Here is a 13,617-nt window from a genome sequence, read left to right on the forward strand (position 1 = left end):
TTTAGTTGATTTGGTTTTTATTTAGCTGAAACCACGGAAGAAGAGGATGTCGGGGGCCTGGGGAGAAGAAGAGGAGGGTGAAGGAGGCGAACACTGGATCTCAGCTGACAGCATAGAGAAGAAGACAACATCAACACCACAGGCCGCATGCAGGACAGAAGTCACGCACTGGGAAGGAAACAAACAACTTGCCACGTGGACTGAAGGCCAAGCAGAGATGGGTAAAATAACAATATAATTAACACAGAGACAAACATTTTCACCTCAACACAGTCCACAGAAACAGCACAGTAGGCAGGCAGGCCATGCTCCCTAAGTCAGTAAAAGAGAGGTTCTGGTACATAAAAAAAATAATAAAAAAAACACCTAATGAGCCATGAAGTCTTAACAATAAGATGAACAATAGTTGATATAAGGAGAGTGAAAACCATAACAAATGTGTTGACAGTGCAAAGAACAAACCTGCCTTTGGCAGAGAACACATAACGCATCAGTGATCCATAAAGGAGAACACACAGATGGGCTGAATATTCTTGTGGCCATTGGCAGTAAGAAAGTTAATGATACCACTTTATTATTCCGTTCATCTTGACAAATCTGACTCCTCCACTGGAGGGGTGGCAAATAGGTGGGCCTGCACGGCCCACGACACAATAACCAGTCACTTCCAGTATCAAAACAAGCACAAAACACAATGGCTTTATTTCTCTACAAAGCAATATTGCAAGGGGTGGTGGGCAGTTATCAACAGCACCAAAGTTTTACCCTGTCATTAATCCACGACTCCCATATCTTGACAAAACAACAGGGCTGACCCGTGGGCCATGGCTGACATTCATCCTAAATCTTCCAGTCAGTGCAGAGGAATGACAGGACACAATGTGGTGAGAGTGAATACTGATACAGGCCCTAACGAGGAAAGGTGCTGATGCTAATGAGAGCATCCGTGGGGCCTTAACAAGGCCGCCTCGTATGGTGTCCTAATTCACAGTGAGCTTCGTCTCAGGGGTGCAGGATAATGAGCTGGCCTGGGATTCCCAGGGCAGGGGGTTGTGTAACCCCACCTCACACGGGGGACACTAACTCTCACATTGTGTGTGTGTATGTTGTGTGTGTGTTGGAGTGTGAGTGAGTGTGACAAAGGGCGAAAGAGAGAGTGTGTGTATGGATATGCGTGTGCGTGTAAAGTTTGTGTTGGAGTTTGAGTGAGTGTGACAAAGGGGAGTGTGTGCGTGGGTATGAATGTGTGTGAGAGAGATACAGTGTGTCTGTGTCTGGGGGAGGGGAAGGGCGAGCGAGCAAGGGGGAGGGGGGGGGCGATGTCATCCCTGCCTGATACGCTTGTTTGTACACTCCCATCATTGAATCGCTGCGACCAAGTGAGAAAAGCTTGTGCTCTCTGTGACAACGTGACCCCGGGCAACACATACACTCACGGTGAGAGGAAACACAGACTGAGAGAGAGAAACAGAGGGGGAAGGGAGGGTGGGGGAGATGGATGACAGATCATAGACATCACAAGACACGGGAAAACAATTTGAAGTACAGTGATATGTGTCGATTCAATGTGATATTTTGGATTGACGGTGTTGTTAGCTTTAACCTCGGCTGACGGGGTATCTTTACTAATTTAACAAGCTCAGGTCAGACAACCATGACCCTGATTCTCTCCTCCTGTCCAGGGAAATCGCTTCTTCTTTCGAGACATCTCCCCTTCCCAGGACCGAACCGATCGGCTCAGACCCTTCTAACCTCGACATGCAACCCCCCCGTCACAAAAAACGGTTCTCCTGCGTTCATAAGCAATTTGGAGAACGCTGAGCTCAGTACCCCGAGTGTCTCCCAACCACCCAGAGCATGCACTGAGCCGCTTCCTTTCTGCTGCGTCTGCATGGCTGCATTAGTGAAGCTCAAATGGGTTTCCACCATGAGAAACAGAGCATGACATGCGCCCGACAATGCCAGGCGGATGACAGGCTAGCTCCATTTGATGATGGCCGCTGCTGATGTGGACCCTTTTTTTTATGTGGAGGAATATCAGGCGAGCGTGATTCATTACGGGACGCAGGTGTCCGCAGATCTAATGAGTCAGCCATCTTAGTGAGGGTATGCATACTGCGGAGGGAGAGAAAAAAAACGAAATAGCTTGCAGCTTTTTCTTTGCGGATGTAAGGGTTAGTATAAGCCCCCATAGAATCAACCTATGTAACTCTGATGACAAACAACCCATTAGAGGCGTGGCGTTAGCTCAACGTAAACTATCACTGACTGCATCTAATTCAGCCATTAACAACAGCCATTAACAACCCTTTAATGATTTGTGAAGGCATTCTAAAACCCTCACCTGTCGCCATAAGGAGCAGAGTTTACTCCCCGACTCAGTGTTTCAGAGGACGTTCTTATGGGTGGTTCAACAAAGCTCTAATTGACTCAGTTATTAATACTGCCCCCCTCTGGCAGAGTGGCTGTAAGGCTCACTGGCTGGTCTGAAAGCGAACTGGGAAACTGGTCACATCTCTGGTCCGACATGAAGTCACACAGAGGACACAGAGGGGGAGCTGCTGACAGGGAACATGAATGAAATAATAACACAACTATTAACACCTGATGGCAGAAGACTAAAACCTACAAATAGTGACAAGTATTCTCACTATTGGGCCATCCACATATAAGCAGATCTTGAAGTTAAAAAAAACCAAACAACACTAAATTGTTATAAAACAATCAAAAATTAAAAGTTTCTGCCTGCCAGCAAAACCACTTATCACTGGAATAACACCAATCCAAATTATACTTGATCTATCAACTGTTTGCTACTGAGCACTGCTTGAACGTTTGACCTTCTTACATAGCTCATGACATTATGCTGACATTTAGACTAATCCCTCCCACGGTTCCTAATCTCACTTGCTGTGGACAGGCCTGGACCCTCCTCAAAGACAAGCCCCTTCCCTGTTGTCACCAACAGGTGAAACACACAAAAACCCAAGCAGGTAGGGAGGGTCATGCACTGGAACAGTCAAAGTTGAGTTGGATAGCACCATCACTCGCTGACACTCAGTATGTGTAATGTGTATGATATAGCTGAGCAATGTAGTTGTAAACATTATTTATCCATATTACAAACATAAGCATATTAGACTGCACAACCCCCCCCCCCCTTCTGTCTCTCCATGCCTTAGTGACACTGTACTTTAAATAATCAGTGAGATACTGGGGTTAGGGTAATATAAGGTATGCTGAAGAATTTCTTAGGTGTACTAAAATAAATCCAGTAGCCTGAATACACCCACGAATAAGTGCAGATTGTAGATTTTTTTTGTACAGATCCTAACTCATCGCATAACAGTTAACACTTGTTATGAAGAACATTATTCCTCACAATGTGCTGAAGGTTCACCAAGAGATCCAATAAAAACTTAAGGCTACAAGGTAACAACCCATTTATTTAGTGATACATTCTGCAAACTAGAAATTTTATTTCAAACTTTAAAAGCTAAAAAAAAGAAAGAAGGAAAAGGAGGGTAGGAAATTCAGGGAGGAAGGAGAGAAATGCATCAATTCACAAGCAAGGAATGCAATTTGTTCAATCAACTCAACACAAAAAGTACAATTTAGTTCAGGGAACAAAGCTTTTTTAACATTTTCTTTTTCTGTCGTCCTTTGGAGCTAGAACATAATACAAAATATACAATTATTGAACTTTGTCAATCACAGACGCCTCGGAGAAGCAGTTGAATCAACACTACAATACTTATCTACAGCAGTCTAAAGCTATTCTTGAATGTATTCATAAATATAGCAGACATTAATGTATGTACGCACATTTTGAATGCTTACAGGGTTACCAATTAAACACTTGCATTTGTTGAAAGAATGACATCATCTGCAGGAGTGAGAAATGAAATAAGCTTTCAAGATTCAACGAGGTAACATGGGGGAGAGAGAGAGATAGAAATAAAGAGTACAAACCAGAAATGGTTGAGAAGTACCATATGACAACCAATGTTACATGTCACAATGTAGATACAGGTAAGTACCGTAACCTGGAAACACTTTTTGATCTATTCCTTGCTAGAAGAACATAATATCGCCTTTCACCCCTTAAAAGTGTTCCATTTAACAAGTACTTTAGGGGGTAGCGTTAGACTGGGTAAGGCAAATCGGTGAGCTTATTAATGAGCTGAAAAGGTCAGCAACATGGTGTGTTTCAGTCTCCCCTTTCACACAACCCGTCACTGCCCTTCACGCTGTGACGTCACAACTGAGGTACATCATTACGGACAGGATAAGAGGGCCCAAAAGTTAAAATCTATTTTACTTCAACCAGCTTACCCTCTCTGCATGTCAACACACAGAACTGGTCCCGGCCAAGTAGAGGAGACCCTGTCGATAGCTTGATATCTTTTTCCAAGAATAACATAATATTTTGTGAACAGCTGATTATATAGACGATCAGTGCAAATGACTATTGTCATTTAAGTACACCTAATATCTCTCACGCACCTCACATATCTAGAACCCTGAACTTTGATACAATTCTAGATGTCTGAACTAATGGAATACATCCTACCAAGAAAAGAACATGGGGGGAGGGGGGGGGGGGGGAACAACACAAGCAAGATCGTTGGGGCATCGTTTTAGTATGAGGGAAGGACAATCATTTTCCTATTTTCTAAAATAAGCTAACAATTGCAGTGGTCACTTAATAGATATCAATATTTCAAATTTGCACACTTTAGCCAACTACTGTACATAAACATGACTTCTAACCAGCTTGGAGATAAACGGGTGCCATGAGAAGAGGTTCTGACGGACAGAACAGACGGAACACAACAAACCAACTGACAACCGCTGTCAGTTTAGTCAAAACTACCAAGATGGGTGCGGGGAGGGTACTATCTACTGCTTTTAAAAGGTCTAGAACAACAACTAGGTACGCCAAAGAGATGTTTCCTATAAACTTTATGAGGTATTGTAGTTTCATGGACATTGTTAAAGACACAACATCCGCTTGCTTTGCGCAGACCATCTTTGTAGGATACTCAACGGGGCCTCAAGTCAGAAAGGTACAATATTACAATTAAATCATAGCCACTGCCACTGCCACTGCAAATAACCATGACTATTCCCATTTCAACAACCAATATCTAGTTAGTCAATCACCCCCTTAACCAACTTAAGATAGGTAACAATATGTTTTCTAGCCATTTCAAATTTGTATGAAAAGCATAAGTACATATTAAACAACATGTCGGGCCAATTCCCACAGTGTAAAATAACCTATGGGAAGCAGAAAGTTATTGGAAAAGTCAAGCACTGTGTGTGGATGTACAATCAGAATATGGCCCTTTACATGCAGAAGAGAACCTGCACATGAATTGCATGGCATGTTCATCTAAATGTCACAAACACTATCTTTACGCAAGTTTACAGTACATGCAAGTAGTTGATTGACAATTGTGACCTTTTTGTTACCAAACAAAAGCACTGTGGCAAAAAAGTACAGCTAGGCAATTGGAATAGAATTTCTCTTACCTACAGAAAAATGATAATTATAAAAAAATAGGTTCATTTCCAGTTTTTAGATATCAAAAAGGAAAAATGACAGTCAAAGCAGTCTGAAAGATTGAAAGTTGTGAGAAAGATTTTCCTTGTTAACTTCATTAACTTGTTAACTACTTAAGTAGGTACTTGATGGAAAAAGAAAGAAAAAATATATATATTAACACACCATAGTACTCTTGTCACAAAAATACTTTAGCTTATGAGGTTGACAAAGCATCAAGGGAATATCCAAGCCACTGCAACTGATAAAGGCCTTGCGTATCATGAGCTTTGGTGCCTCCATGTTTTGAAATTGTAGTCTCTTTACACAAGTATGTGGGGTAGGGTGAGGGGGCGGAGCCTGGAAGTTAAACAACCTTAGTGGCTTTGCTACCAGCTTAACTATCTCATTTCTCAATTTGAGATCAACAAGGACACCTGTAACTATCTATTGAACACACATTAATCTCTTTCCCCACATTGCATTTATTAGTGGCACCAAGCACTATGACAGTGTAGTAATTTAAGATGTTCTGGGCTACATTAATTGTCAAAATGACAAATTCGCAAAACATCAACTCAGTCTGAAACACACCCTCAGCACCATACCTCCAAAAGTCAATTTTATAGGTTCTTCATATTTTGTTAAAAAATATTTAAATTTAGCATAAACATTATGATTGATCGTCACTTTAAACCTTACCATAGAGAATAGCCATGGCAACTGGGCACTAATTAGAGTATTAAAATGGATCTAACATTTCTGAGGGACGTAAACGCTAATAACTACTAACCATTAGGGATCCAGATTCAGGAGACAACATAGAATTAGCTTGTTGCCGATGTTAAGTTATTAGATTGTCAGTTGGTTATATTCAGTATATTACCCTGTGTGTTACATAAATAAGACAAACTTTGAAAATAGTTAATGACAATCAGAGGGACAACTGTGTATACTGTCTCTACAGTGGTCAAGCTAACTGAAAGATTTGTGAAAAAAATAAAAATTAACAAAAGTTATCTAGCCCACTGGATTTCTAACTCAAGCAACAGTATTTATTCCTTGAAAATGTAGGTCAAAAATATATACATACATCAATTTGCTACAAAGCATTCTTGACAATCCAAAAACAAACACTAAAATAAAACAATTTCTCTCTATAGCCAAGTGTTAAATACAGATTTAGTCAAGAGACAATTCAATATTTAAAAGAAGGGGGGGGGGGGAAGGGAACGCAAATCAACCCAACAATCAACCACTATAGCAGCAAATCGTATTGTGCTCTGGCTCCTACAACAGGGAGGCTCTCTCTCCACCGACAGCGCACCAACAATACTAAGGAAATCGAAGGTGCTATACAACCAGGACAACTCAACTGCATTTAGTGGATTTGTTCTCGGTTTGACAACTAGATAACAAAAAAAGGAGGAACCAGTTAGAAGTTCAAAGTAAATCCAAGTTTCTTAGCGTGATCAGACTGGTAGCCACGGTTTTAACGATCAGTGTTAAGACCGCACAATGCAAAATCAGATTAGCTGATGCATGCATGTACAATATATCACTTGAACTGTGTACCAAATCTGTAAAATACAAAATGCACGAAGCATGAAAACAGTTGGCATGAGAGGTCATAAAGCTGAAATATGCTGTCATATGGCACCCATCATGGGCATTTGTGACAATCGACATTTGCCTAAAATCAATATAATTATCATGACACAAGTGAGAGTAGTCATGGCTGTGACGAGCTAGCATCAACCACTATGCACCGTGCGCAGATTGAGTCTTCAGTGACATTACAAGGTGGGCGTGGCATTTGAGACCACATTACACCATCTCCATCATTCCACTGCAGAGTAGTTGTGTTATCTAAAGCTTTCGGAAGGCCAGTGAGAAGCCGTATTGTCTCCATATGGAAAGACAGAATGGAGGGCAAGAGAGAGAAATATTGAGGGCGTGTGCCCCTTAGCCCCTGGGGGTTAATCATCTGCACCACCATAGCAAACGTAAGCTACCAAGCTGCACACTGACCTACCACACAGCAGGGTTAGCTACCTACACTTGTGCACAGACGCACGCACACACACACACACGCATACATACACACAAGCACCCACACACGTTTGCAAGCACATACTAACACGCGCATGCAGACAAACACAGCAAGTCTTAACAGGTGTCTGGTGAATTTTTTCTTCATGCAGTGTTTCTGATAACTACTATGTTGCAATCTACTTACAGGAGGTGAAAGGGACACTTTCACTCCAAGTTTCCATGAGACAAAGATACCCTTTACAATAGTTACTGCAACGTGCACAGAAATCCATATAAAGACAACAAAAATAAAGGATCAACAAAAATAAAAAAAAGCGGATAAAAATGACAATGAATTAGGATTTAAATGGTTTGATTTAGAGAGCTTACTGTGCTGTGAACCTATACAATTTACCCGTTTCTTCAAGGAGCAAAGACACACAAAAAAAAATAGCAGGATCGGAAAGACAAATAGCCTGGAGGACAAACAGTAATATTCACTGAATAGACATTTGTTGGAACTCCAGAAGAACAGGAAAAGGCAGATAGTGCATAAAGGTTCTCTTTTTCATTTCTTTCATGTTTTAACTTAAATTCAAGCTGCATTAAATACAGGCTGTTTGTACAGGACAATTGCACTTCACAAAAACACAAATATACAAACACACAAGGAAATGTGAATCAAATTAATTACAGCAAACAAGAAAATATTATTGTTTTAGCCTTTTTTTGTTTGTTCATTTTTTGTTTGTTTTTTTTAAGAAAAGAAAACCTGCTGGATTTGCTAGTTGTGGATTAGGTTAAAGCAGTTGGATGAAAACAAAGGTGAGACAAAATGGAGGGGATCTTGAACTCCATAACAGACTGGTGCTGCACTATCCAGATGTGTGTAAGGGTTTGTGTGTGTGTGCTTCTCCTCCTTGTCCTCCTCCCATCATATTCCCTTCTTAAAAATGGAACGCCCAGAGTGCTGCTTGACAGACTGCTGAGGTCAGCTGCTGTGGGTCTTGAGAGGGTGTTGGTTTGTAAACTGTGCTGTGTTAGTGGTACGGGGCTTTGTTACCATATGTCGTCTGTGGATGCCGAGTCCTTGACAGAAGAGGAAAGGAAGGAAAAAACCCTTCAGACTCCAGCTCTAGACCCAATGGGCTCTCAATGTCAACTCCAGAAATGCAGAACTTTGCTCACCATACACACGTAAACAGTTGAACAATTATACGGGCTTATGGAATAGTGAAAAGGCCTTTCCAGGAAGTGAGATTGAGATCCCCGCCTTTTTTTGTCTGGCAAAACATCCTGATCTCACAAGCTCATATCCCCTGTTCCAATGACAAGTCTTGGGCTTCAATATAGGAATCGCAATACGTTGATTGGCCAGATAATTATTCTGGCCAATCAGCGTGTTCCAATATCCAACAGTGTGAGGTTGGTGTAGATGGTAATTGATCTCTGCCACTAGCTGTTGTGATTGTGAGGTGGTGTGATTCTAATATTGGTCAAGCCTCCAGCCCATGTGGATACTATCACAGAGATATCACCCGACTGCACAATAAAGTTCAAATTGATTGTGAGCTTGGCAAATCAGTCTGGTTTCCCTGGCAAACTTAGTATGCTAATGTGTAAAGGTGTACACTCAATCTTGTAATACCTTTGTTTCTAACTGTTCAGTAATCATTACGGTTTAAATTAAATCTTTACACAGTAGCATGTAGTAAAGTTATTTAGACGACCCCATCCTTCAGCAAATTCAAGTTGTGGCTGGTCATTTGTTAAATAAAGGTTGGTACTTGAAACCCAATTTTGTCCATTCCGAAGACTAAATGTACACAAATGCCATATTTGCTTTGTTAAATGCAACTTAATACTGTTACTATTTCCCAGGTAAATATGAAAATAAAAACAGTAAACCAAGAATAAAGGGTTTGAAATCAATCATGATTTAGTGAGAATATGTCTCAAATGAAAAATGTATTCATGAAATTGTTATAAATGATTTGGCTGCTTGGTACGATCATGACACTTTGCTGAGTCTTGAGTTGATTGATTAACAACTTATACGACATTTCTACCGTTTGTTCAGACATATGATATGACATGAGTCAAGTGGCATATTTAAACTACTAATGTGAATAATAAAGTGATGAACGAGTGTTAGGAAACATATAAAACACGTGCAAACGTTTTGTGAGATGCACACGCACACAGGTAGCGACACAAACGCACAAACATAAGCTTAAAAAGAGCATCAAAGTGATACTTACTGTGTCATCACTTCGGTAGGGGTTGAGTTTGTTGTACACTGCTTCAATAACGCTTCGTCTAGGTTTAAAAAAAGCAACAGTTTTGTTAAGATGTTGAACTAAAAGTAAATACTGGCACAACTGGAAAGTCAATAATAGTGCAACAGACAAACAGACACCTGTATAGTAATTCTCAAAGGTTTGTTAGCTAACAAAGCTGCATGGCACTATTTACCCAACCACATATTTAGGCTTTTACAACCCTGAGGAACCCTTAAGGAATAGTGACATACCGAATTGAAATCTGGGCCAAAACCAAAACTGAAAATTCAGGATGCACTTGGCCAAAAATCAAAAATACAATTTTACCCCCCAATTTTACCCTTTTTTATTCATATTTCACTTTGTAATCTGCACCTTTTTGACATTTCTGCTGTACCAGCACTGCAGACTGCAAATGTAATGTCCTTATCAGAAATCTTGAAAAGGTTTTGTTAAGTAGGCCTATTTCTCCCCCACTGACATGATCGCCCTTGTTTGAAATTTGTGTGTAAAACCACCTGATATCAAAATATCCTAACTGCCGAGAGCAGACATTAGGAAAATTAAGGGAGTATAGATGTCAAAGATCCAACCTGAAACTAACTTTACTTTGGTTCCGTAATAATGGCTAAGCCGAACAAGAGTGAAATTTGAGCACTTAGGGGCGGCAAATTTCGCTGCCTATTTTAGACCTCTTACGGGCGAAAATATTTTTGGCGGCCAAAATTTCCGTACATTCCTACTAACAAATGTATATATTCAGTTTGAGTGATGACGTCATTACTATCAACCTCACTCTATGCCAAATTAAATATATTACTTAAAATTATCACAATAACACCTGCTGATTATTAACGTAATGGGAAGAAAACTCACTTGCTGGCAAGCTCTCCCCCTGGAGGAAGATTAGGGATGCTTTCTGATGCTAATGTCCGCATCACGTGAACCAAATCAGGAACACCTTCATCTCCCTGCTTCTTTATAATCTCTGTCGGTTAAAAAAAAAGAACCAAATGAGAACGGCAGCCACATACAGTTGATTTGAATGTTGGTCTTGTGAGCCTGACCATCTAAGTTCATCACAAAGTTTTCTTGTTTTCTGGGACTATCTAAGCCCATTTCGTAGCACCACCTTCTACTCTGTTCTCCAGGTATTTATCCAGCTCCGCCTCCCTTTTCACAGCATCTGGAGATACCTTTGGGACCCCTGGGAAGCAGATCAGCACAACACTCATATTGTCCCGACTTCCCTGCTCAAAGAAAGAGAAGAGAAACAGAAAACAATTGCATTATACCCTTGTGTCACAGCATCCCACATCTACACAATCATCCAGTTAACATAAGGGTTAGTACATAAAGCGGGTTTATAAAAATGTGCAAGGCTCACCTTGTACAAGCACGTGTCAACTATTTCATTGCAGACTCTTTCGAGATCTTCCGTCACCTCCAGCCTGGACCTGACAAAGTCACACAGTTCCTCGTTGGCCATGACATCCCAGATCCCGTCGCAAGCCAAGACGATGAACTCGTCTTCCGCCTCGGATCTCTCAATGGCGTACACCTCAGGTTCCGGGGACACCAGCTGCTCCGTGGGACCTTTGCCGTGCACACACTTGTAGTCAAAGTCTCCCAGGGCCCGTGAGACCGCCAGGGAGCCGTTGACTCGCTGGATCATGACGGAACCTCCGGCGTTCTGGATCCTCTCCTTCTCCAGGGGGTTGCTGGGCTTGTGGTCCTGTGTGAAGAAGTGCACCGCGCCACCGCGACTGAGGAGGCCCCGTGAGTCTCCACAGTTGATGAAGTAGATGTGATCGGGGGATAACATCACCCCGACCGCGGTGGAGCCGCTTCTGTCCACCCCGTGCTTCTTTTCAGAGATGGTGCGCATGTGTTCGTCGATCTGGAGGAAACCCGTACGGATGCCGTTCTTCACACTTTCCACGTTGGGCTCCGGCTCCAGGGCGCTCAAGAAGTCTGGATTGCTGGTGATGTGCTCAAGCAGGTGCTCACAGCAGTACTTGGCCACCTGAGAGCCGGCATGCCCATCGTACACAGCAAAGAAGGACCAGGGGTCCAACCCACGGGACAGGCCAATGACAGCCGTGTGTGCATCTTCCATTTCCACCCTCCAACCTTGCATACTGCTCAGGCCATAGCTCAGGTTGTTACCCTCGCCGTGGGCATTGTGTTTCTCCATCTTTGGCTTGTCCAAAAACGCCCCCATTGCGAACCCTTTCTCACCTTAAAAACTGAAATAAAAACAAACAACAGATTGAGTAGTGTATTTTAGGTAAATAAACTGTACATAAATATAATTAACTTCAGTGATGAAAAACGGATGAATGGAAGGCAGATTAAACATTCACCACCCTTTTATGGCAAAAAGATTGGCACCTTGAAGCCGAGTTCAAGCACCTCGCACTAGTCTAAAAATAGGCGGGCTGGATTCAGTAGCTAGCTACATATATGGATCACTAAAACATTCACAGATAAACCCGATAAATATGCTTTTTTTCCTTTCTTTTTTAAACAGCTATAAAACAATCGTGTAAGTATTATCGACCTAAAAATAAACATTACATTCAAATCTATATGCTAGCTAAACACCAGCTTAACCGGACATTTGTACACTAAACCCAGGCTGTCATAAAATTAGCACTGTAATAGGGCAATGTCACTCTTACAAATTGACGAATTACTATAGTTACCAATAGCAAACGAGCTGTGATTAATTTGATTTACAAATTTGGCTACAATTCAACTTGGAAGGATAAAATGTCGAGCTAGCAAGTTAGCGTTAACTTGTTGTGCTTGCTGATCATTGTAGCCATTTTGGCTAGCAGGTTTAGCCAGCATTACAACCTCACCTGGGGCGCCTTAGCGCTAGCATAGCTGCGTTAGTCTAGTAGGTTAGCAGCAGTCAGGGACACGAACTGGTCAGTTCAAATTCAAAGCTATCGCTAACGATACTATGCTAGTGCTAGCTAACGTAACGGTGAATTACGATCTAACTTCAACTAAACTATGCTATCTTAAGTATTAGGTTATGGTTAAATTTAATACGAAGTTTTTTCACTAATTTTACCTAGCTAGCCAGATAACTAGCTGTCCGTGACAAGCACAACCAAAATAAACAAACACTGCGTCGTTGTGGGCCTTACAGTAGGTCTTGAACCTCAATTTCAGCATTTACGGGCCCTGATCACTCAGTAAGTGCCCACGGCCTATCCATCGCTTACACGAGCATTGCAGCTAACCAGCTAGCTAGGTTGCTTTCTACACGATCGGTCAGTAATGTGTAACTAGCTAGAGCTAGCGACCCATGTTAGATAACCTCCCACACCCACTGTAACTTACCTAAATCTGAAAGGTTGGTTTTGTAGTAGTAGTTAACAGCAAAGAAGCCGTGAACGCGACAGAGACTGGTCAAAGAAGCACCGACGAACTGGATGGAGTTTGCTGCTCTTAACGTTAGGTAGCTAGCTTTAGCTTTCAGACTCTCAGTGCATACAATCAGTGAAAGTGCAGAACTCCCTGTTGTGGATAAACCAGGGATGCATTACTTTATCTAACCTAGCGACGTTAAGTGTTTTAGAAAGGCTGTTCCCTGAAATCTGAGGCCGGAGCTGTTATGGCCAAATATTGTCAAGCCGAGACGTTTAGCCCCAGCCTTCACTGGACAGCTTCAGCTTGACAGCCTAACAGCATCCACCTAGCTAGCTGGTGAGAGCCAAACAGAATTCGAGTAGAACC

General features: G+C 41.8%; 1 protein-coding gene across 4 annotated transcripts; it reads right to left on the bottom strand.

Annotated features, from left to right (window-relative positions):
• Positions 1 to 13,594, bottom strand: ppm1aa (protein phosphatase, Mg2+/Mn2+ dependent, 1Aa). 4 transcript variants are annotated; one of them, XM_084680798.1, is made up of 8 exons: positions 13,222 to 13,594; positions 11,252 to 12,113; positions 10,997 to 11,114; positions 10,741 to 10,852; positions 9,844 to 9,901; positions 8,646 to 8,671; positions 7,788 to 7,852; positions 1 to 57 (listed from the first exon to the last, which is right to left on the bottom strand). In XM_084680798.1, exons 2-8 carry the CDS (start codon positions 12,086 to 12,088, stop codon positions 2 to 4), a joined length of 1,272 nt encoding a protein of 423 aa, XP_084536924.1. In that variant the 5' UTR covers positions 12,089 to 12,113; positions 13,222 to 13,594; the 3' UTR covers position 1. The 4 variants fall into 4 exon arrangements, 3 of the variants coding, with proteins under 3 accessions (XP_084536924.1, XP_084536931.1, XP_084536938.1); XR_014732120.1 differs by lacking the exon at positions 8,646 to 8,671; XM_084680805.1 differs by lacking the exons at positions 7,788 to 7,852; positions 8,646 to 8,671.
• Positions 13,595 to 13,617: the final 23 nt, after the last annotated feature.

This window comes from Hypomesus nipponensis, chromosome 3 (assembly GCF_054491055.1).
Source record: "Hypomesus nipponensis isolate SF chromosome 3, ASM5449105v1, whole genome shotgun sequence".
NCBI classification, from domain to species: domain Eukaryota; kingdom Metazoa; phylum Chordata; class Actinopteri; order Osmeriformes; family Osmeridae; genus Hypomesus; species Hypomesus nipponensis.

What these genes read in the sequence shown, in the direction of transcription:
- ppm1aa (XM_084680798.1), bottom strand. Translation starts at nt 12,088, where the DNA reads ATGGGGGCGTTTTTGGACAAGCCAAAGATGGAGAAACACAATGCCCAC. An exon ending in CCTGGAGAACAGAGTAGAAG is followed by an intron (nt 10,853 to 10,996) that starts GTGGTGCTACGA and finishes TTTAACCGACAG; the next exon opens with AGATTATAAAGAAGCAGGGA. An exon ending in GGGGGAGAGCTTGCCAGCAA is followed by an intron (nt 9,902 to 10,740) that starts GTGAGTTTTCTT and finishes TTTTAAACCTAG; the next exon opens with ACGAAGCGTTATTGAAGCAG.